The sequence below is a fragment of the Perca flavescens genome, chromosome 17 (genome assembly GCF_004354835.1).
Source record: "Perca flavescens isolate YP-PL-M2 chromosome 17, PFLA_1.0, whole genome shotgun sequence".
In the NCBI taxonomy this organism is placed as follows: domain Eukaryota; kingdom Metazoa; phylum Chordata; class Actinopteri; order Perciformes; family Percidae; genus Perca; species Perca flavescens.
This window is the reverse complement of record NC_041347.1, coordinates 15,676,801-15,698,438: the sequence shown is the minus strand read 5'-3', so window position 1 is coordinate 15,698,438 and position 21,638 is coordinate 15,676,801. Positions and strand designations below refer to the sequence as shown.

The 21,638-nt window shown below is 38.3% G+C and overlaps 1 protein-coding gene across 2 annotated transcripts in view; it reads right to left on the bottom strand.

The window, feature by feature from the left end:
- Positions 1–15,944, bottom strand: part of eys (eyes shut homolog) — a 174,358-nt gene extending 158,414 nt beyond the window's left edge. For both annotated transcript variants that reach the window (XM_028603256.1, XM_028603257.1), the window contains exons 1-5: positions 15,808–15,944; positions 8,228–9,123; positions 7,661–7,777; positions 1,806–1,996; positions 911–1,038 (exon numbers count right to left, since the gene is read on the bottom strand). In XM_028603256.1, the coding sequence (XP_028459057.1) occupies positions 911–1,038; positions 1,806–1,996; positions 7,661–7,777; positions 8,228–8,972 (1,181 nt within the window). In that variant the 5' untranslated portion in view covers positions 8,973–9,123; positions 15,808–15,944. The remainder of the gene's footprint in view (positions 1–910; positions 1,039–1,805; positions 1,997–7,660; positions 7,778–8,227; positions 9,124–15,807) is intronic.
- Positions 15,945–21,638: the final 5,694 nt, after the last annotated feature.

Below are 21,638 nucleotides of genomic sequence, written 5' to 3'. Positions count from 1 at the left end.
AGGTCAGAATGTATGAAAACTAATCTTGTGATCTGGTACAGTATAAGAATCTAAAAGATATGGAGACCTCAAAAGCAGAGCCTAATAAACATTAATTTCCTTTTTCATCAGTGCAGCAGACCTGAAAACATTTGATATAAATCCCAATAGTGAGTCACCAAAAAACATTTCTAACTTGTCTGTTTCAAATTGGTTTGTTTATACAGCCATATTTCAAGTTGTTTTTATGACTGTACTACTTCAGTTTAGAGTTTACATATGGACAACTAGCAGTATACGCACTAGCAGTAGTTTAGGAGGAATGATAAGTATCTAGAGAGCATCAAAGGCAGGCTGTAATGTAGTAGAAGTCTGTATCCAGTGAGAAGCACATTGTTCTAAGATTAAATTAAAAGTCTGGTTGCCTTTCACTTGTACTGGTTTAAAGTGGTTGAAAGTGGAGCCAGTACAATACCGGGTGATTGACAATGCTTTGTTGAAAACTATTTTTTGAATCGAGTAGACCAATGGCATTTTTTTATTTAAATGATGGTGGTGGCATTATATTTTTCACTTTCTATGTAAAAAAACAAAAAAACTAAACTACCAATGTACTGTAAGTAGGATCAATTCATTGTTGGTTTTTGAACTAACATGGGATTAATTGACAAAAAGAAAAATATAGAATATCACCACCCAACAATGGGTCTTGAGGTCTGCCAGACCAGTATGTACAGTATTACTCCTAGAGCTTTTAAGTGAAATAAGTAAATCCTAATCACATTTAAAAAGGGAGAAAAATAACAAAGGAGGCTTTTCTATTCACTCTCAGTGGGAGACATAATCACAAGACATTGCAGTCATCTAGAAATAGGACTATACTGTACTGTATGTGAGATCTGCCTCTACTAGATCCCTGTATGTGTTTCACCTGCAGACATAATCATTTCCCCTGGACACACAGGTTGCATTGTTGAGACATGGTGATGGGCTGCATGGGTTCGGCTGCCTCCTGCATGCTGGGACAATACTACCATCGGCACAGACACATTCAGAGGCCTGCATACAGAGGCCAAACAAAACAGGTCACATCTCAGCTTGGGAAAACAGGGTTAGATTACACAATAAGATCACTAACTGTATACAAATTATCAATACAAAAGTAAGTTACTGTAGTGAAAAACTTCATTGACATTGATCTGATTATTGTGAATCTCTTCAATTATATTTAAATCAAATCTAAGTAGGCAATAATTGGATATATGTTTTCATATGAGTTTTAGACACCATGAGAGGCTAATAAATTCTAATGGTGTTGTAATTCTTTTATTTAAAATAAAAATGTATTTAATTTAGTCTGCTCTACTCTGGTATTCTTAGTTGGGCTGGGAAAATGTGCAGTGCACTTGGCAAACTGTAATGAACAAAACAAAGGTCAGGGAAAGACAATTAGACCTTACTGTATTTTCTCTAGTGTATCCTCAAGAACATTAGAAACACCACTGCCGTTGCAAAATGTATGACCGCAATAGCATTTTCAGTGAAAGGTGAAAATTGCAGCAGGCATCTAATTACAAAAAGCTTTTGATGAGAGACATTTCAAACTAGCAGTTAAACATGCGCTGGGTCATTCAATCAAAATGCTAGAGGAAGCAAACACTCTTTCCCTTAGGTCATCTTCAGGAGGAAATATTAATGCTGTTGCAGCCTTCAGAATGAAGCCATTTGATCTCATTTCAAGACACTATATTAATTTTCATGTGCCATTTCTTGTTTATCTCCCACTAAGATAACACAAATAAGGGAAATTAAATCCTCACACGCACCCCTGCAATGCAAATTTGTTCCTCTTGACATGCGTATGACATGCAATCGAAGACAACTCGGGAGTCACAGTAGACACCCCCGAATCTTTCTGGACAATGACAAACAAATCCCTCGGAGCTCTCCTCACATGTGCCGCCATTTCTGCATGGATTTGGATCACAGGGGGCTTTCCTTTTCTCACAAGGTGGGCCTGCAAAATATACACAAAATGGCAACACTTTTATTCAGATTGTAAGGATGTAATTAAGTCTAGAAACTATAACGTGTAAAAGCCTGTCAACTGGTGTTGCCCAGCAGACGTTTAGAGTATGGAGGCAAGACCATTTCTTCTAAAGACCAGACCAACTGTAAATACCATCATTGCTGTCAGAATCCTGATGATGATATACTGTAGAGCTGAACCTAATTGCCCATGGAACAACTAGAACATAAGCAAAGCCAACAATATGTTATCCAGCACATGGAAACAACGTTTACGTCAATATACGCAAACGAGTATCTAACTATAGTTGCCTCTAAGTTCTTTAGTACTTGGTACTGTACTTGTTGGGCCAGAAAAGTTATTATAATAGAAATGCCATTTTTACCCAATTCACTTGAGGGAAACCAGATTTATAGTGAAGAGCATGGCAAATGTTCTGAACAGCTAACAAAATAAATCATTAGGTTTGGTTCACCAAAAAAATCATAGTTTTCTCTATAAGCTATAAACAGGGAGTTGTGTGTGCCCTTGTGTTTTTCCTGCTCAGTGCTTGAGATGGAAAATTGCCTCCATTTCAGGGTGTTGTGTTTCATGCTGTGAGTGTGTGTATTAAAGTTTGTGCTTGTGCAACACAAGAGGTGCAGCTGCCATTCTGTGAAGTCAGGTCTACAGTAGCATTAATATAAATGAGCATTTGGGTCAACACAATAATCAGGAACGCCAGTTATTTGATGGTAATGTAAACACTGCTAACACAACACGCAACATAATAAAGAAATGTGCAATTCCATTATATGCTATTATTTTTGTCAACTGTACCGGTATTATATTTTATGTGATGTTCTATCGTTCACCTCATTCTATTTTAACAGATATAGTTTGTTAGTATAGTTAGTGTTTTTATATTGTTCTAATACATTAAATGTACAGTTTAAATTGCCTCTGTGCTTTTAAGTTGCTATAAACTTGCCTGTATGAGCATATGCTGTAGTGAGCCTTTTACATCATACTGTATCATGTCTCAAGATGCGCAACAGACTAGGTACTCCAAGAGTGCATAGTTATATTAATTATTAATTCTTACTGTATTATTAAATGTTTGTGATTGCAGTACAGAGCACAGAATGTTTCAGTCAATCTATACTGTATATCTATATATCTAAAATTACAAAATGATGCAGCCATTATTATTAATAATATTAATTTTGTCTACACTGTATAGCACTTTTCAAGCTTAACACAAAGGGCTTTCCAGATAAATAATGAAATAAAACTGCTGCTCCCACTACATTATTATTATTATTATTTCTATAATCATTTACACTTTTACTTAATTTTTAGCATTCTGTGCTGTAATATGCAACACTGTGGTCTGTAATGACCATTTACAATATGAACTGAATTAGTTTGCAGACCCACAACAGAAGAGTTAGCAACTTGGAAATTGTAATATCCCGAGCCTGAAAACAAAACAAATAAGTTGATACCTCAGTACCAAGTGCAGTAATAAAGGGAAAGTCATCATAATAATATATAAATGATTTTCATGGTGGATTTTCACTGAACTGTAAACTAAGTAGTAAGTGCTGCAGCCCGTTTCATAAGCATCTTCTGAGATAAAGTACTTATGAACTAAGCTGTAGCCAGTAGCTTTCTAAATACTGTAGGACCACAACCCTTTCACCACCAGCAGCATAACCAGAGACAGGGTAACGCCATAGTGACATTGTATGCAACGGATAAAATTAGACTGAATTCCCTGCAGGTTCAAGGTGAATAAAATTTGATGTTATTCCCTGGTGAGGGTTTTCACTTTTGTGTTCTTCACAAGCTGCCTACACATTTATCTTTCCAGTGACTCTTTCTTTGAATATTTTCGTTAATCCCCCTGCTGATACTAGTGCTCATGTCCCAGAGGCTCCTCATAGCCTCCTCTGTGGGCATCAATCTTACTGTGTACAACTTCTGGGCTTGTTTCTTCCTCAACTCATTTTCCACTAGAAATTGAGTTTTCATTACTGGTCCACTAAAAGTTGCACAAATACAAATTACGATATGTTTAGGAACACGCCCACCCATCACAGATCATTTGTATTTGTGCTGGCATTTATGTCTACGTCTACCACAGATCTGTTTATTTTAAACACCCTTATTATTGCAGTGATTATAAAGTGTAGCAATCTAATGTACATAAAGACACAACATTGTGTCAGTATTTAATTAAAATAGTTTAACAAGGATAATGAATGTATTTAGAGTCCAAATTAAACTTTAAAATTTTGACATTACTACCAACAAGACTGCAAAAACAATTAACACCAAATGGAAATGGCCCTATAAAGATGGTAATAACTTGTAACAAATACCCTAGAGGAAGTGCAAAGGAGAGTCAAATCAAAAGAAAATCTCATTTGAAACGTCCCACGAGTTTGGCTCATTATTCTGTGCGCATAGACTTTGGCCTATGAGGGCAGCCAGCGCTGGAGCAGCCACTAACTTCCAGTTGATTAATGAGGCAACAGCAGCAGGGAGGTAGACGAAGCACAAGCTCCACAGAACTCCCAAGAAGCTGTTGGGACAGCAGGACACCATGACTAAGCGAAAGCACCCAGTGGAGTCTGCTTACTTGAGAGAGCAGCGGCAATTAAAGCAAATCAGATAAAAGCTGCAAAGGCAGAGGTTGCGTGTAACTCACCAATTTGTTTGTGGTGTGAATTATATGAATTATCCATTTAAAATCAGACAAAGGCAGACATTTTTACAATGCCACTGGTTTTGTTTGATTTAACCACAAATGTCCTGTTACATCATATATGTATTGCAAATTCCACTTTCTCCTTTTTAAAAAGGTATTTTAAGTTATCATTGACTGGTCTTTAAAAGTCTTCACATTTTATCAATAAAACAAGGCTAAACAATGCTAAAACTATTCTTTGTATGTTTTAGGCCCTAAAACATACACAAATTGGATTTCCTCTTCCATGGGTTTAGAATTTTGGGCCATGGAAGACGAAATCCAATAGATGAGGAGTTGTAATATTCCAAGGGAAAAATGTAAAATTTCAGAGACTTAATAACATATTAAATTACTCTGACATACAATCTTGTATTTCAATGTTGCCTTGATAATCATAAAAAATAGACTATTTGTTAAAACATGTGCTTTATCTGATTATAAACAGCCAGCATTTAATTCAGCAGCATGCATTTGATTTTCACTACATACAAGAGGATGAAGGCAAAGCGCTATTGTTCCCTTTTAAAGATTCTGAGAATTATCTTGTAATCTTTTCTTTTAAATGTAAAATTTAGTTCAGAGTTGCTCCATGAAACATCTTATACTACACTTCACCCCCTGTACTGTACTTTCTTCTTCTGTATAGACCTAAAAACAGATGTCAGACAGCACTGGAGTAACCTTGAAACCACTTCTCCTAAATAATAAGCTGAAAGCATGGGCTGGACTCGAAAAGGCAAAGCTGTGACACTTCAAGAATGCTGCCAGGACAAATTGTGCTCCAAACAAAACAATGAATCAATGTGAAGAGCCACCTGGAGTTTTTACTCCAGAAAGTTCAATGCAGGCTTGTTTTCACAGCAGACAGTGATATCCAGGCCAACCGAAGGAGTATCCAGGTCTTGTAACCCACTTGTGTGTGTTACCCATTAACCTACTGGAGCAAATGAGGCTCATTACCTAAATCATGGGTGAAGTGGTAATGTCTCATAAACAACCTCACCAGATCACAAGTGCCACCCAACACTCGCACAACCTCCAGAAAATCACATGGCAAGCGTCGGAATTTGGCTGCTAATGAAAATGTTACAATTGTTTCCTTTTTGTAAACTACTCATGGAGATAAGCATGAGCATCCCTGTCGCCATGACATTGCTAAAGCTGAGACCACCAAAACCATGACCATGACAAACTGATCTATACGGAATTTAGTAGAATTGAGAAAGAATAGAAATCCAATGTTGAACACTACCATATATTCCATTTTGGATCTGCTCCATCTTCTTAGACCAGGCTACATTAAATAATGAAAATTTTTTTTTAGCCATGCCATACTTTTCTAGCAGACTCACAGACGTTGACCAGTATCAAAGTTCAGATTTAAAGGTCCAATATGTAATATATTTACTGTAATAAATCTAAAAATGACCCCAATGCATCATCAAATATTAAGGAAACATGCTAAGTTGAAATACTATATTTTCTGACAACAATGCTAATGCCAGTATTTTCTCCTTTTGAAATTTCCGTTCCATGACGATATTTTTGTTTGTGTTTTGGCCTGTGTTGTTATCAACTTCCCAGTTTGACAGGCAGGCCGGGTTGCCAGATATACCTGTAAAAACTTAAACCCAGCGCGCTACAGCTGTAACGTTAGTACAGCCATGAAAGCAGCAAACGAACAAACGGGATAAACGGAGAAAGATTCTACCCGACCTCGCAAAAACAATTGAGACACAGCCAGTAAAGTCATCCCGACCGGTCATGGCTAGTCCTGGCTAATGCTGCCATGATAACCCTGCTAACTGCTATCGTTACCGGAAGACCAGGCAAGCAGCCCATGGCGGTTTACAACGTGTAGTTCAGCGGCCAGAGCTGACAATGGTTTAAGCCACGAGAGGGGGGCTGTAAATCGGGAAGAGAGGACTGTGAGTTTGCAGTGTGTTTATCGATTGTTGCCATAATTCTGAGCCAATGAAGTGTGTTCAGTCGGCAAGGTAGTGGTATTTTTAGTGGTTCCAATTGTAATTCTAAGCCAAGGAAGTGTGCCTGTCTGGTGTGTGGAGAGGACGGCCTGGTTGTGGGTTTTTTGGCGGTTCCTATGTAATTCTAAGCCGAAAAAGTGTGTCTGTCAGTTGGGTACAGAGCTCCGCGTGAGCACAGGCTTTTAGTACTTTCAATATGGCCGGCATCTAACGTTAGCTACTCTGCTGTGCTGTGAAGTAATGTCTGGCTATGTGAGACAAGCGTCTAGCAACATCGTTGTGGATGCTGCGGTCTCAGACTGGCAACCTCCGTGAACTTTGAGTCTGGGGAGGAGGGGGCGGGGGAGACGACTCTCTCCAGTATTTTGAATTTGTACTGCAGTAACTATTTTAAACACTAGCTGTCAGTATTACATATTGCACCTTTAATATGCTGAGCAGGAACAATATGCAATAAATTACATTTTAAGAGATTGCTGTAAACCTTTGTTTTATCAACTGCGACACGCTCAGTTAGCCAGCAGTTTAGCACTGGCTTTTTACAAGCGCATGTCATAGGTCGTAACATGAGGTATTTGATTTGAAGTGGCCGCTTCATATATTATGATGACATATATAACATCAAGTGGGATCAGGTTTAAATCCCATAAGGAAGTGCTGATCTTTTGAAAATGTATGGTGTTTGTAGTTTTCAGCTTTGACCTTTTCAAAAGATAGTTGCCCCTTCGAGGCAAATGGCATGGTTGTGCATATGGAACCGGGATGCAGCTAAATCTCTCCCACTGCCTTTTGTAAATAGCAATATTAAAAACTGATTGGATATCTATGATTCACCTGTCAGGGATAAAAGCCACATGATTGCATTTAAAGATTGTGTTTTCATTGTCCATCTCCAATATACAAACAACCAGCTGAATAAGACCTGCTTACCAGAGAATCCAGTGTCACACATGCATTTGAAGGAGGCAGGCGACCATTGAACGCATGTCCCATTTTCACAAATTCTGTCACAGTTTTCTTTTCCGACGACTTCAGAGCAGTTTACCCCTAAAACAAATGGCAAGTCAGTTGACTACAAAACAGAAACACACAGAGATAAAAAGATGTGTCTGGGTCATGAAGTTCATGGGCATGCATAAAAGCTATAGCGTGTGCTATTTATAACATTAACTTGATGTGTCCAATAAATATATAATTAAGAAAGTGGCTTGCATAATTTTAAGTTATTTCTATATTATTTAGTTACTCTCAATGAAACAGAGTAAAATCCAAATGCATAAATCAGATTATACAAAATATACAAATGATGGGTTTCTCCGGGGAGATAAGAGTTCTTTCATGCAGACGTCACTCAACACATCAAATATCTGATTTAGAGCAATTTCATTGTACAAGAGAGGTAGAAATCTATGAAGTGTAGAGAATGACGTTTTTGATTAATTAATTCAAAGAAGACAAGAGAGCTCAACAATTGGAATCAGTTGGTTTTGTCCTTACCTGTAAAATGTGGAGGACACAGACATGTATATGTTCTGTGGTTTGGATCTGTGGATCCATTGCTCAAACAGACTCCTTTGTTTTCACAAGGGTTATCCAAACAAGCATCAGACTTTTCACAAAACCTTCCAGAGTAGTGGCGGTGGCACAGACAGTGGTATGCACCATCCCAGAGGCCTGTTTGACAAACACCGTTGCCGGAACAAAGTCGAAGCAGAGGAGAACCCTGACAAAGTTGCGTTTTAACAGACACATTGAGTCGTAAGCCAAGCCTGCACAGCTGTGTGTCTCCCTCATGCAGAGCGATGAAGTAATGATGACCCGGGATGAGCCACTTGGCCTCAACATGCTCCCTTCCATTTATATTGTGGGGGAAAAGAAACTCCTCTTTTATCTGTCCATTTGTGGAACAGCTCTCAAAGCTGTCTTTTGACACATTGAGGAGTCTGATGCCATATGACCTCAGTGTTTCATCAGCAGACACCAGCAGTTTGTCTCCATGTTGCAGCTGAAGTGGGCATATCTGTGGGAAGTTGACAGGGTGTCCAGTTGATTCCTCTCCCCCTTGAGAATCCCAACACTCAGAAACGCTCCTACAGATGTTTCCTATGAGGGTCCAATTCATTTGGATTGCGTGTTGTTTAGGGTGCCATTCAAGTGAATTTTGTCTGTTGCAAACTGTTTGGCAGTGGATCATGTGGACGGCCACAAAGACGGCAATCAAGTGAAACAATGATGCCCCCATGTTTCCCCTCTCTTTTTTTATTTAATGCAAATCAATATGGGACTTTTAAACTCAAATTGTGTCATCTGGAGAATGGATGATGCAAATGGGTTGTATCATACTACATGAGATGCTGTTCCACATACTCCAAGAGGTCCACATGAATAATAACCTGAGGAAAACAAATATTGTTAATAATGCCTTGCAAAATGAAGGTGATTTCTACAACACTGTTATTTCTACAGCTTAAAACCTGATGAAAAACACAACTATCATTAACACTTTGTTTCACTGTAACACATAGACTTGTGGCTTCAATGAGTCTAGCAGTGCTGTCATATGCAGTGCTGCTGACCACCAAGTGTGTCACAGCAGTCTCGGCTTCCCTGAGGTTTCTACAGAGAGTGACAATGTCAGATAAAATATTCTCTCTTCCCTGCCGGTGCCTGATACCTCAGTGTCACGCAGTGAGATGAGTTAAAGCAGACAGCATTGTCTTTTTCCCTCAGGCCCTTTTCATCCGTGCGCTGGAGATAAAACAACAAAGTGGAGAAGCCTCCCTACAAGAGAAAAACTGATCAGCTCACAAGGGCTGATTAAAATAACTGCATGGTGATGAGTAATAAATCGCTGAATATGAATATGGAACACCTATATCAATAAAAGGGGGAGTGAAAGTAAACGAGATTGCAAGTATTGTCATGGGCTGCGTGGGCACCCAGAAGAACTCATTTACACGAAATGAGGTCGACTATTGTGTTTCAGTGAACAAATCGGAAAGCTGACACCTGATTTCTGAAGAACAAAATAATTAAATTCTAATAAAGAGGGGGGAAAAATGCGTAATGGTTTGTGTATGTAGTTTTAGCAGGATATTCATTATACACAGCAGCGAAGGAATAAATAGAACGAGTAGATTATTTATCCATCTTTGATTCAACTTTTATTCAAAGTCGCTCTATTCAATCATTTATATTAACAATGAATCACTATGTCTAATGAGTCCCGCGTAGTCATGAACCTTTACAGAGAATTATCCCTTTAGCTCTACAGAGCAACAGAGACCACCATCGATGTCAGTAGGCTCATTTTTAGCATTGCAATCTTGTACTGTACAAGTTAATCAGCAGAACATAACACAACTGTATATGAAATTGTAAGGCTCTGTACTGTACATCAAAGGGAAAAAGCAAGACAACTTGTAAATTGACCTGCTGCATTTCTTTATTCTTTCACTTCTTCAGTTTTGTGATTGAAATGTAATAAATGCAAAAATAGTAACTTATATGTTTTATCTGACTTTGAAACCACAAAAGAATTATCCCTTCAATAGAGTTGAATCTCTTATTTCTTATTAAAAGTTCCACATTTCAAAGAACTTTCTCTTAGATTGATCTGTGTGAGTTTGACGTCCACCAAAAGACTTCTAGCTGCTCTGTTCAAAACTGTCTGTCTGGAGAAATATCATGTAATGGAGACAAAACAGCTCAATGTCACTGCAATAAAAGGACAACTAACTTAATTTTCAAGAATCAATTCAATACATTAAAAAATTCAATACTAAAAAATATAATCAAGTCCAAAGCTAGTGTGGAATTATGTGTGTCTAAACTAGTACTGCCTTCTAAACATATAAGTAAATATATAAATTGAAAAATATATATGATTTTTTTTAACTCCTTCCCAATGAAGTTATAAACATAATGGTACAGTTACTTCATTTATACGTTAAAAAAAATCAACCTAAACAATCTTTAACAGCACATTAGCTGACTAGGGTTTAATGTGAGCATTACAATAAGTTGGATCCTGTTTACACACCTTGCATTTGTTAGAATGCCAATGATAGAGAACCAACAAATAAATGCTTATGTTACTCCATGTCTGCTGGATATGTAAATGAGCAACCATTTGCTAGCACGTTCACCTTATCAACTTTAGACGGGAATACAGTATCAGTGTTGTTTTCATAGCTGGTTGCTCTGCCCCCATCACCAGTAAATACATTCAGGCAGGAGGTCAAAAAGGTACTGCAGATAGATATTGAACTTTTATAGTAGTTGCCACAAGTCAATAATATACGGCATAATAAAATATATAATATATAATAATAATACCATGCACTTACTTTCACCTAATCTACCAACCATAACAAGATGTTGGTCAGCACGACAGTGATTCTGTCTCACCAAAATCTGCAACCCAAAATTGGAGCAGAGAGACAGCTGGGATAAAAAGACCATCTTATATCACCACACATGTGACAGCAAACTGGCAAAGTCAAAAGCAGCAAGAGTAATGGATCGATGTTAGAGGAAACACTGTGGCCAGGGGAAATAAATTGCAGGAGGAAATACTGCTTTTCCCCCCCAATTTTCACAGATATGCAGCAAGGAAGCAACACACATGCAAAGTCTAGTGGTTTATATTCTAGTCAATACATCTGATCCCAATACATATCTCTAATACAATTTGATTTTAGTACAACCCAAAGTGAGATATTTAGAGGCTGTTTCAACTCTACAGTTTGCATGATGAATGCAGTTTGGACCCAAAAGCACAATAATCCTTCTTAATTGTGCATTTAATCTGAAATACATTCAATACTTATTCATACCATTACAACACTGTTGGCCTCCACTTAGATAAACAGACCAAAAGGTTTTCTGGGATATTAGGAGGCCTTAAGGTATTGATCAGTCAGGATTAAACTGTGGGCCACAAACTGAAGGGGTTCAAGTAAGGGCCAGGGGGTCAGAAGCAGCATAGGGGGGTCAACTAATCGTCTCGCACAGCCACTGTTTTCATTATAGCTCAGTTCCACCCACATTTTAGGACACCAATCACGCAGGTGTGCAGAGGGCAATGGATCAAGGGAGCTGTGTAAATCCTCGCTTGACTGATGACAGAGAGACACCGAGAGGACACAACAAATTATCACATCAAACTGCCTACGTGTCACATGTCTGTCATATGACCAAAAATAAAAAATGAAAAAAAAAAAACTAATGCAATGATTGGTCCATTAATTAATTAGGCGATTTACAGAAAAAGTAATTTGCTACATTTTTGATAGTCAATCAATTGCTTAAGTCATTTTGTTTTTAGCAAAAACGAATTTATTGTTTTAAATGTTAATATTTGCTCATTTTCTTAGTCTTCTATCATAGTAAATTGAATATCGTTCCATTTTGGACTGTTATTTGAACAAAACAAGTGACTGAAATATGTCAATTTGGGTCCTGGGAAGTTGTGAAGGCTATTTTTACACTAACCTATGATTAAACGATGTTACTATTCATCATGAAAAAGATCAGTATTGATAATCGATAATGAGAATAATTGAACCACTGTAGGCTAGATTTGATCAAAAATACAGACATAGCACAGAGAATACAGTTGGATCATAAACTAGGCCACATCTGAAAAAATTTGCTAACTTGCCATCTAATGAGAAAATGTTTTTTCTACACAAGAAGAAAAGTTTGGCTCATTAAGCAGTCAGCGCGATGCACAGAAAGTGAGGAAGATGTTGGCTAGTGAGTGTAACTAGTTACAGTATAATGGCACTTATGCAAGAATGAGGACGCACAGGTGTAAGTCGGGCCAAAGACTGTTGAGATAAATGTGCAAGGCTCCTTGTGTATGGTAATTTCTCATTATGATTTTCTTGATTCAGAGCTTCTCAGAGCCTGACAGCTGCAGTGACTGAATGTTGTTAGTGTTTGCTATTGTGCTGTATTTGCGAGTGCACTTTTGTTTGCCTGCTTGGGGATAGAGGATGACTTCATTAAAATAAAGTAGAATAAAAACTAGCAATTCAAGTTGTAAGCCTGCTACACTGATAAAAGCTTCTGTCTTTCTGTCATATATTCCTCAGGAACATCAACAAGAAAGAGCCCTTTACAAATCTCTGCACCTCAATGAAGCAGCTGAAATGATTAAATCAGAAAGTGAAAGCAAATCTCTCTTCAATTATCACTACAGATGACTGTGGTATGAGGACTGCCATTACAGAGTCCATGTCCAGTCTTTTTTTTTTATCTCCGCAATAATTTGGTAGAGAAGGAGCATCATTTCTCACCAGCATGTCAATTCATTCGAAAAGCCCAGTCCTTTTTTTGTGACAAATCAAACAATCTTTTGGAAAGTTATTTCACCTGAAAATATCTCAAAGTAACACAGCCTTTAAATCAACTGGCACATAACTCATTTCTCTGTCCACTCACTGTTAAACAGTCCTTTTCTGACAACACTGTGGTGATGGATTTGGTAGAAGATGTCCCATTTCAGAGTGGGTTAGAGCAGAAAGAGGTCAACTGCCATCATCATTAAGTATGTTGGAATGCAGAGGTTTCTGAACACATTTACAAATCAAAACCACTTCAGCTCCAAGATTTGTGATGATGGACCAGAAACATTATCATTACTTGATCATGTGAAACATAATAACTCTCAAATATCCTACAGCTAAGCTTCTAAACTATAAAAATCTGTTTATTTTTTCATGTTCTATCACCAGCAGGATGCCACTGAAACAGCACTGAGCCATTGATGTCACTGCGGAGCCACTGGAGGACTGATAAGCCAAATACAAGCAGGCTGCTGGCCACAGCCGCTGCTGGACTGATCACTTGTGCTCCCTGGGTAGCTATCTGCATCACCACTAATCAGTTATGACACTGATGAGCACCCGGGCCCTGCAACTCTGAAAACCAACCCCACATTTTCTCACTCTAAATGCTCAGTAATTGAAGCCAATGAAAAACCCAATTTTAACTCTTTAAGTTTTGCGAACCGCTAACATTTATTTACTGGGTAATAGCAAAAAGAAAATGATATCACTCTGAATTATATCTTAGAATGCTTACTAGAGCATTGGATGTTGAAGTGAACGTGTACTTTCACCTACACAAATATACATTGTTTTGTTCTCTATAACCCCAAGGAGCATTTCAAACTGCAACTGTATGATGTTTCCTAGACCGTAATACCTCAAAGAAGTTATAACCATGGGTTAAATTAGGCCAGAGCCAGCAGCAGCACAGCTTCACCAGCATGACTTCACCTCTATGAATTGCTCATTTTTGTTTGAGGCAAAACCTTCATCAGTCACTATCCCCCCCTGTAGTATAGACTGCAGTGTTTCCTGTTTATTTGGTCCTCAGGAGGAGAACCTCAATAAAGCAAGGTTGTGCGTCTTTGTTTGTTTGTAACACTTGTGCAGTGCTTCGGGGACTTGCTGTATACAGTATACTATTGCAGCCACACAGAGCCTTAAGAGGCCCGCATAAAAGAAATACTCCAGGTCTGTGATGCAGTATGGTCGCATAATCATTATCCAGTGGTAAAGAAAATTGCTTTAGGATTTTCTTTACTGTAGTGGGTTGTATGAATGAATTAATCAATGTATGAATTAAAAGTTTCATTCAATGTTCACTAACACTTAGCAAGCTGCACCTTGGTGTTAACAGCTGTTGTTGCCCGACTTAAAACAGTTCAGCTCACTTCAATCAGGCAAACACACCCTCCACCAAACCCCCTACCCCTTCTCCTTCTCCTGAAAAGCTCTAGTGCACATAAGGGGGAGAAATCAATCCCTCTTTCATTAAGATGTGTTTTTGCATTTCCTTTGCTTGAACATGAACTGAAGCTCAAGACAAATGGAGAAAAGCCAACTAACACCTGCTAAATGTGATATTATAAATATACATAAGTGAGAATAGTGCTACATAATAATAAAAACACAACAAAATGTTATTCAATTTAACATTTTTCACAGCTTCTAATGTTGTTATAATGATTTAAAAGATGGCATAGCATTTTGTTCCACCACCAGATACAAAAGTACATAGTATAGGCAATCATAAGGGCTACAGCACATATTGGTTTATGTCAGAGTAAAAAAATAATAAGCACAGTATCTGAGAGCCCTGAAGTCTCTGGTGATTAACTCTGCCAAGAACGTTAGGTTTTATTTTTTCTGTCATCAGATTTTAAAAATATTTGGGAAAATTTAGGCCATCAGACAAGCTTTTAAATTACAAATGTCTAATGATTTGCAATGATCACAACTGTTAAAAAAAAAAAATGCATTCATTTGTTGGAGATATTGCTCCCTATGCTTTCTTGTTTCACCTGATTTCATTTTCAAAAATATATCTGCTACAAATCACATGATTACACTCACTAAATAAAGAACACAAATGTATTTCTTATAACAAGTAGGTCATGTCTCACTGTTGAGTCCTATTTGCATCATAGATTGTGTCATATATACAGGGCTTGATTTCACCTTTGATCCCCTTTGGCAGTATAAGAGGCAGTCTCATTCTGTCAGGCCCTATAGCCTATCCACCACATCAGTTATGTGTATGTACAGGTATTGTGATTCAGTAGTGACGTTCTGGTAATTTGTTTTTCTCCCTCTTGTGTTACTGCATAGTACAAGATTGGGTCAGTAAAAACTATACAGCAAGTAAGCAGTTTCCCAATCGTCTGAGCTGGCAAGTCTGTATGAGAGTCCACCTGCTCTGGCCTGTCTGTTAATTAGAATGAGGGTGAAATTGACAGAGACTGGCCGGCACATTAAAGAGCTGAAGCAGGCCTGCAGCCAAGGGGTCTGCACTACACAACAGCTTAGCATTAAACTCAGCCGACGCATCTTGCTGCCCCCATTCTGCAAGGCCCAGGATTTACTATGGAAGGTAATCTGACTAGTAGGGAGCACTGCACATATGTACATGGACCATCTGCCGCCGCGTGCGTGCAGCACGGTACTAGCACGCCTCTGCTGACTGACAATTACACTGTAAGGTTACATCGTGTGTGCCCGCGCGGTAGGATGCATGCTCACCATTAAGTTGAAAAGGTGGTCCACCCTGGGACGGCGACTTGTAACATCATGTTGGAGAGTTTCTTATTCAGAGGTGAGAAGTCTCTCTCTCTCTCTCTCTCTCTCTCTCTCTCTGAGGGATATGACAGCTGAGCTAATCTAAGCGCCCACAGGAGGAAACACGTTGCTAAGGTAATGTGATCAGACGCTGAGGGCGTGCCCGGCTGCAGAGGAGAAGGACCTCTGGGGCAGGAGGAGGGCGGGGATACAGCCTGCCTTATTGATTATTAAATTAGGCTTAACTAAATATTCATTAGCCCCAAGTCGAGTCATTATCTTGTGTAAACAACTGAAGCTCTCTCAATGAATGAAAATATTTTATATGGTACCTGTGGGGTGAACAAAAATATAAAAACTAAAGTGACTGGACAGTCATATATAGCTATAATAATTGGACCATACAGTGGATCTGGATAAGAAAATACTTTTAATGAGACACACAAAATATTTAACGCACTTATTAAATTAACTGATGGTTAGTTCATGCATTAAGTCTACCCAGCAAGCATTATCGTAGTTTACTTTAGTAATCCTGTAGGATACCATCTTTTAAGGTTGCATTGGATCAAAGGAGACAGTTTGACATTTTGAGAATTTTTTATTTCACCTTTATTTAACCAGGAAAAGACTCATTTAGATTAAAAATCTCTTTTTCAAGAGTGTCCTCACCAAGACAGGCAGCAGTACAACCACACAAACACAAAATACACAAAAAAACATTAAAAAAAAAATGTATGCAACTAAATCAGCACATTTTTCAAAGTGAACCACAATCCTAAATACTAAATCCTAAATCAGGCAAAAACATCTACAGCCAGATGTGGCTGCCTCCAAGTCAATTTAAGGTGCTGTAGGTAGGATTGCGAAGATCCAGGACTTAGCCAAAACCATCTGAATATTAACAACTTCTCAGTCCCTCCCCCCTTTCTGCTAAAGACCCAAACAGTCTCCTTAGCCCCTCCCCCCACAAGAGAGAATGAATGTGTGTGCATAAGCAGTGATTGACATGCAGTTAGACATGCAACCTGGCCCTGATTGGTGCATCTGAACAGGGAGCTGTGGGTTTTTACAAATCGCACCACAGGCTGTAGGTGGTGCCAGAGGATCTGGATTATTTTTTAAATGACTTGCTTCATGTAGTTCTACTGGAAAATAGGGTCAGTTTCAGCAAATATGACAGAAAGTTATTTTTATAAGTCTTACCTACGGCACCTTTAACATCCTCTTAAAAGCGACCACTGAGACCAGCTCATTAAGTTTCATGGATTTCTGTAATTTGTTCCAGGTAGAGGGAGCAGTAAACTTAAACGCCTCTTTCCCCAGTTTAGTTCTAACCTTTGGAACAGACAAAAGGAAAAGATTGTGTAAGACCCGGTACTATTTACACAGATATAGGTCAGAAGGTAGGATGGAATAGCTTTGTATATAAATATATGCCAGTGTTTAAGTCTCCATCTTGAAAGAGAAGGCCATCCAACACATTCATACAGTCCATAATGGTGAGTGAGGGTTTTAAAACCAGAGATGAACCTCAGAGCTCCAGTGTCCACTGCATGTTAACTTTGAGACGACGCATGCATGTAGCCTATAAAACATCAACATCAACATAAAAGTGGCAGCGCCCAGCCTCTTTCTCGAACGAAAGGAAATGCATTAATTCGCAGTGTGCTATAGATGAGAAGATTGATACCACACACTTATCTGTACTATAAATATGAAGTTACAGCCAGCAGCTGGTTATCTTAGCTTAGCATAAGGATTACAAGCAGGAGAAAATAGCTAGTCTATCCAGAGGTAACAAAACACATTATATCTCATTTGTTTAATCTTCACAAAAACCAGTGTAAAAACAACTATTTACTGTTTTACCTGGGGTAATGTGCCGGACTATTTCTTGGGTTGGCACAATATAACTTCCTGGAGTTATCATCACAAGACTCCCCAAAGTATAATCATTGTGCAAATAAAGAAATGCAATATAATGTGTTGATAAGTGAGCTTTAGAGTTACTGGTAGGTGGATTTTATTACCTTTGGACAGAGCCAGCTAGTGGTTTCCCCATTTTTAGTCCAAACTGAGCTAGTCTTGTATTGCCAGACCTAGCTCCAAAGAACTGTGGAGTAAGGTATGGCCCCTCCACACTCCTAGATAGGAGGTCTCCTAGAAGCTCCGGTCGCAAAGCTCTCCGATCGCAAAGCTCTCCAGTTGCAAAGACGCTGCCTCCGCAAAATAGACGTAGACGTCTCAGGACGGAACTTGTTTTGGTGGAATATTTGCACATTGCTAAAGAAAACACCACATACAATTTTTAAATTAACTGTTCACACAATACATAACGTGAGCTATATAAATTGGCTGAATAGGCCTACATGGTTAAACATAATTTGCTCTTACCAGTGTATCGCCAGTGTATCGCCTTGTGTATTTTGTCCATCGCAAATTCCCGCCAATAAGTCCCAAAACGTCCCTGTTATAAGTCCTAAACATTTTCTTTGTAAATCTATACAATCATTCCACAAAGGAACCTAGCAGGTCTGACTTGTTGCACGATCCAAATTTTCTTTAAAACTTGCCATTTTCAGCATGTAACGTTATCTTGCCAGCTCGGCGGTTCTGGTTGCTCTTTCTTGAAGTGATTGGAGTTTAGAACGTAAACACAAAGAAAGGGGAAGGTGAGGGACAACCGGCGGAACCTCCGGTAAGTGAACCGTCCAGCTAACCAGCTGCAGGCTTTAGCTTCATATCAGTGGTATCATTCATATGTAGTCTCGGCAAGAACGCTAACAAATGTAAGCCTGTTTCCCAAAATGTAGAACTGCTCCTTTAAATATTGTTTTCTGACCCAACCCACATTAAGTGTGGTATCATCTCACAGTTCACTTCTTCATTACCTCCTCCTCTTTCTACAGTGGCAGCAAGAGACTCATTTCATAGTAACATTGTATTCATATGTTTATTTGCTCAAGGAATGTTTTGACAGCTTGTGCATGATGTTTTTTATTTTGCATTGACCTACATCCTCTTCACTGTACAGCTACATTCACGCCAGTGAGCTGCCCTGCAATCAGTCTTGTACTGATGGTTGCTATGCAACAGTATAAGTAAGGGGTTAAGTGCCTTGCTCCAGGGCAATTCAGTGGTAGTAGCCGAGGGAGAGGAGACTGTTTGCCATTTACATTCACAGTCCGGATTCCTCCAGCTGGCCAGGGATCCAACTTGTACGCTGTCCTTTCAGAAGCTGGACTGAAGTGGACTGAAGTTACTGGACTGCTACTACTGTCTGTCCAGGAAATGTTCAGTACCAGTGTCTCTAAGAAAGTCAGTTGATTAGTCAAAGAGACATCTTCCATCTTATCATAATTTTGTTTTCCATGTAGTTTTACTACCATAAAAAATGAAGCGCTGCTTTTTATGTGCACGTGTCCAAAGCAGTGGCTTAATTCTTTGACCCACTTTTAAGCCCCACCAGTAGAGAAACACAGAGCGAGATTACAGATGTTTTCTTAAAGGTCACTGGCTTCTGCTACACCTTACTTTTCTTGATTGTTTGCTCACAGTAGGATTCTCACCACACTCTAGATCTCAGTCTAGAGTCCTCTGTTGTTTATTCTTCATACTCCTTCATACTTCATATCCCGCCCTCTAAGCTTTCGCCCTAGAGAAGCTTTGCAAATAATAGTCTTGCTAGTCAGTTTCAATAAGTAATTTCAGGATCAATTTTGAGATGACTGTTCTTATCAAAATGCATCCGTATGAAGCACTTGCCTGACCTTAAGATTTGACATATTCTATCTCTTATGCTTATCCTGGTGAAAGACATTTAAGTTCTCAAATTTGGTTTGCTTCCCCACTGTGACTAGATTAACGAGCTGCCCTTTTGCTTGTAGCATTGGCCATATTTCCTGCAGCTTTAGGTATCTTCATTAGATGTAGAAATATCAACCTTCAGTGCTTTTTATGAGAATGTATAACAGAGAAAAGCAAGCATTTATCTGTATAGCTCTGCAAACTATTCTCATCATTTCAAATCTTCTTGTACTGTACCAAGTCCACAGCTGTTGTTTTGTATTGAATTGTGAGTTCTTATGTGAATCATCTCTTATCATTTTTTTCAGTTTTTACATGTGATTCCTATTTCTATATTTGGTTCATTTACAACAATAAAAATACATTTACAACCAGTGTAGTGAAATTGTGACTACATCTGCAACTCTGCATTATCTCTGTCTCTTAAAACCTCCTTATCCCCAAACAAAAAAATGAAAAACTATTTATTATACCCCTCACGATAAAACAATAAAATGTAATGATTCCAATTATATGAGTCAGTAGTGTTAAAACATAATTTAAATGGAGACCAGCTTTATGTACTATTTGATCCAAGCTACAGTATGTCCATTATTCCAACACATCCATAAATCTATTAGAGGTTGTAGGAACACTGGGAATGATCATATTTTATTACTGCAAATGTTTACATGTCATCTTGTGCATACAGAGCCAGAAAATGTGTATTAAATACACACTTTATTGAATTTAAATTGCCTAAAAGTCTTGGTAATGATTACCTTTAAAAGAATTAAGTGAAATTTTAAAGTAAATTGGCCGAGAGTCGCCGATAATCGATCTGCTGTAATTTATGCTGTACTTTTTAGCACCTTGCTGTAGGTTAGAAAGTATGTGGTCTTGAAGCACTTTACTACAGTATGTGCTGACTCAACAACTTGTTAATCATACCGACTGTTATGCACACACAGTCAGCTGCATGGAGCCCGCTGAGAAATACTCGGATCCCGCTTGAATATAATTATAATTAGATTGTTGCACAAGATCTTGCTGGCTGAATTATAAACTCAGGCACACACTGTATGTTCACTAAACAGAATGCAGTGAGTGTTGGTGCAGTATGCAGTCTAAACAATATCACTGGAGAATAAAAAGTGAGATTTGATCAGAGGTTCACCCATTCCTACATACATTGTGGCTTGTTTGTAATGTAAATAGCTGAAAATGTGAAATTTCCATTTTGTCAGTTTATTCATATGTGTCAAATAATATTTATTTTGCCAATATTGTCAGCTATTAACTTGAACAAGCAGTGCAAATGTCAAAACATACCCAACAAGAACTTCCAGATCAGAATGTCAAATGTGAAATATGAAGTGAAAAATAATGAATATAGACAGACATTGCTAAAATGTCACTGACAAACATTCATAAATGAATTATAAATTGATTACTGATTCAGAGGCAAAATGACATGTTGTAATTGCCTCAAAACGTAAATGTTTGAGGTGTGTGGTATATGGATATTCAGACACTACAGGTGATAAAATAAAAATATTATACTTCATTTCCCGGAGAGTTGTAGAGATTAATCAAAAATTACATGGAGCAGCGCTTATACTGCCCCTGAGTTATGTGACCTTTCCCGCTCTCTTAACTGCATACAGCAGAGCTCTGGGGTAAACGCTGTTGTACTGTATGAAGCATATGCTCCTTTCATACAAATGCAATATATTATACAAAGAATGTATTCCCATCAGGTTTAGAGTTAGAAAACACCTACAAAATGAGTAATAGCTGCAAACAGAGGGAAATGAATCTGTGTTTACACAGTTAAGAAAATCTTAACATCCACACAGCAAACACGTACACAGATGAGATAGGCAATGTTGTATTTGTGTGCACTACATGCTGAAAAAGTGAACAATATCAAATATAAGAACAACCACAAACAAATGACATCATTATCCTGGCAATTGGGAATGGAAATCATATCAAAATGGTGT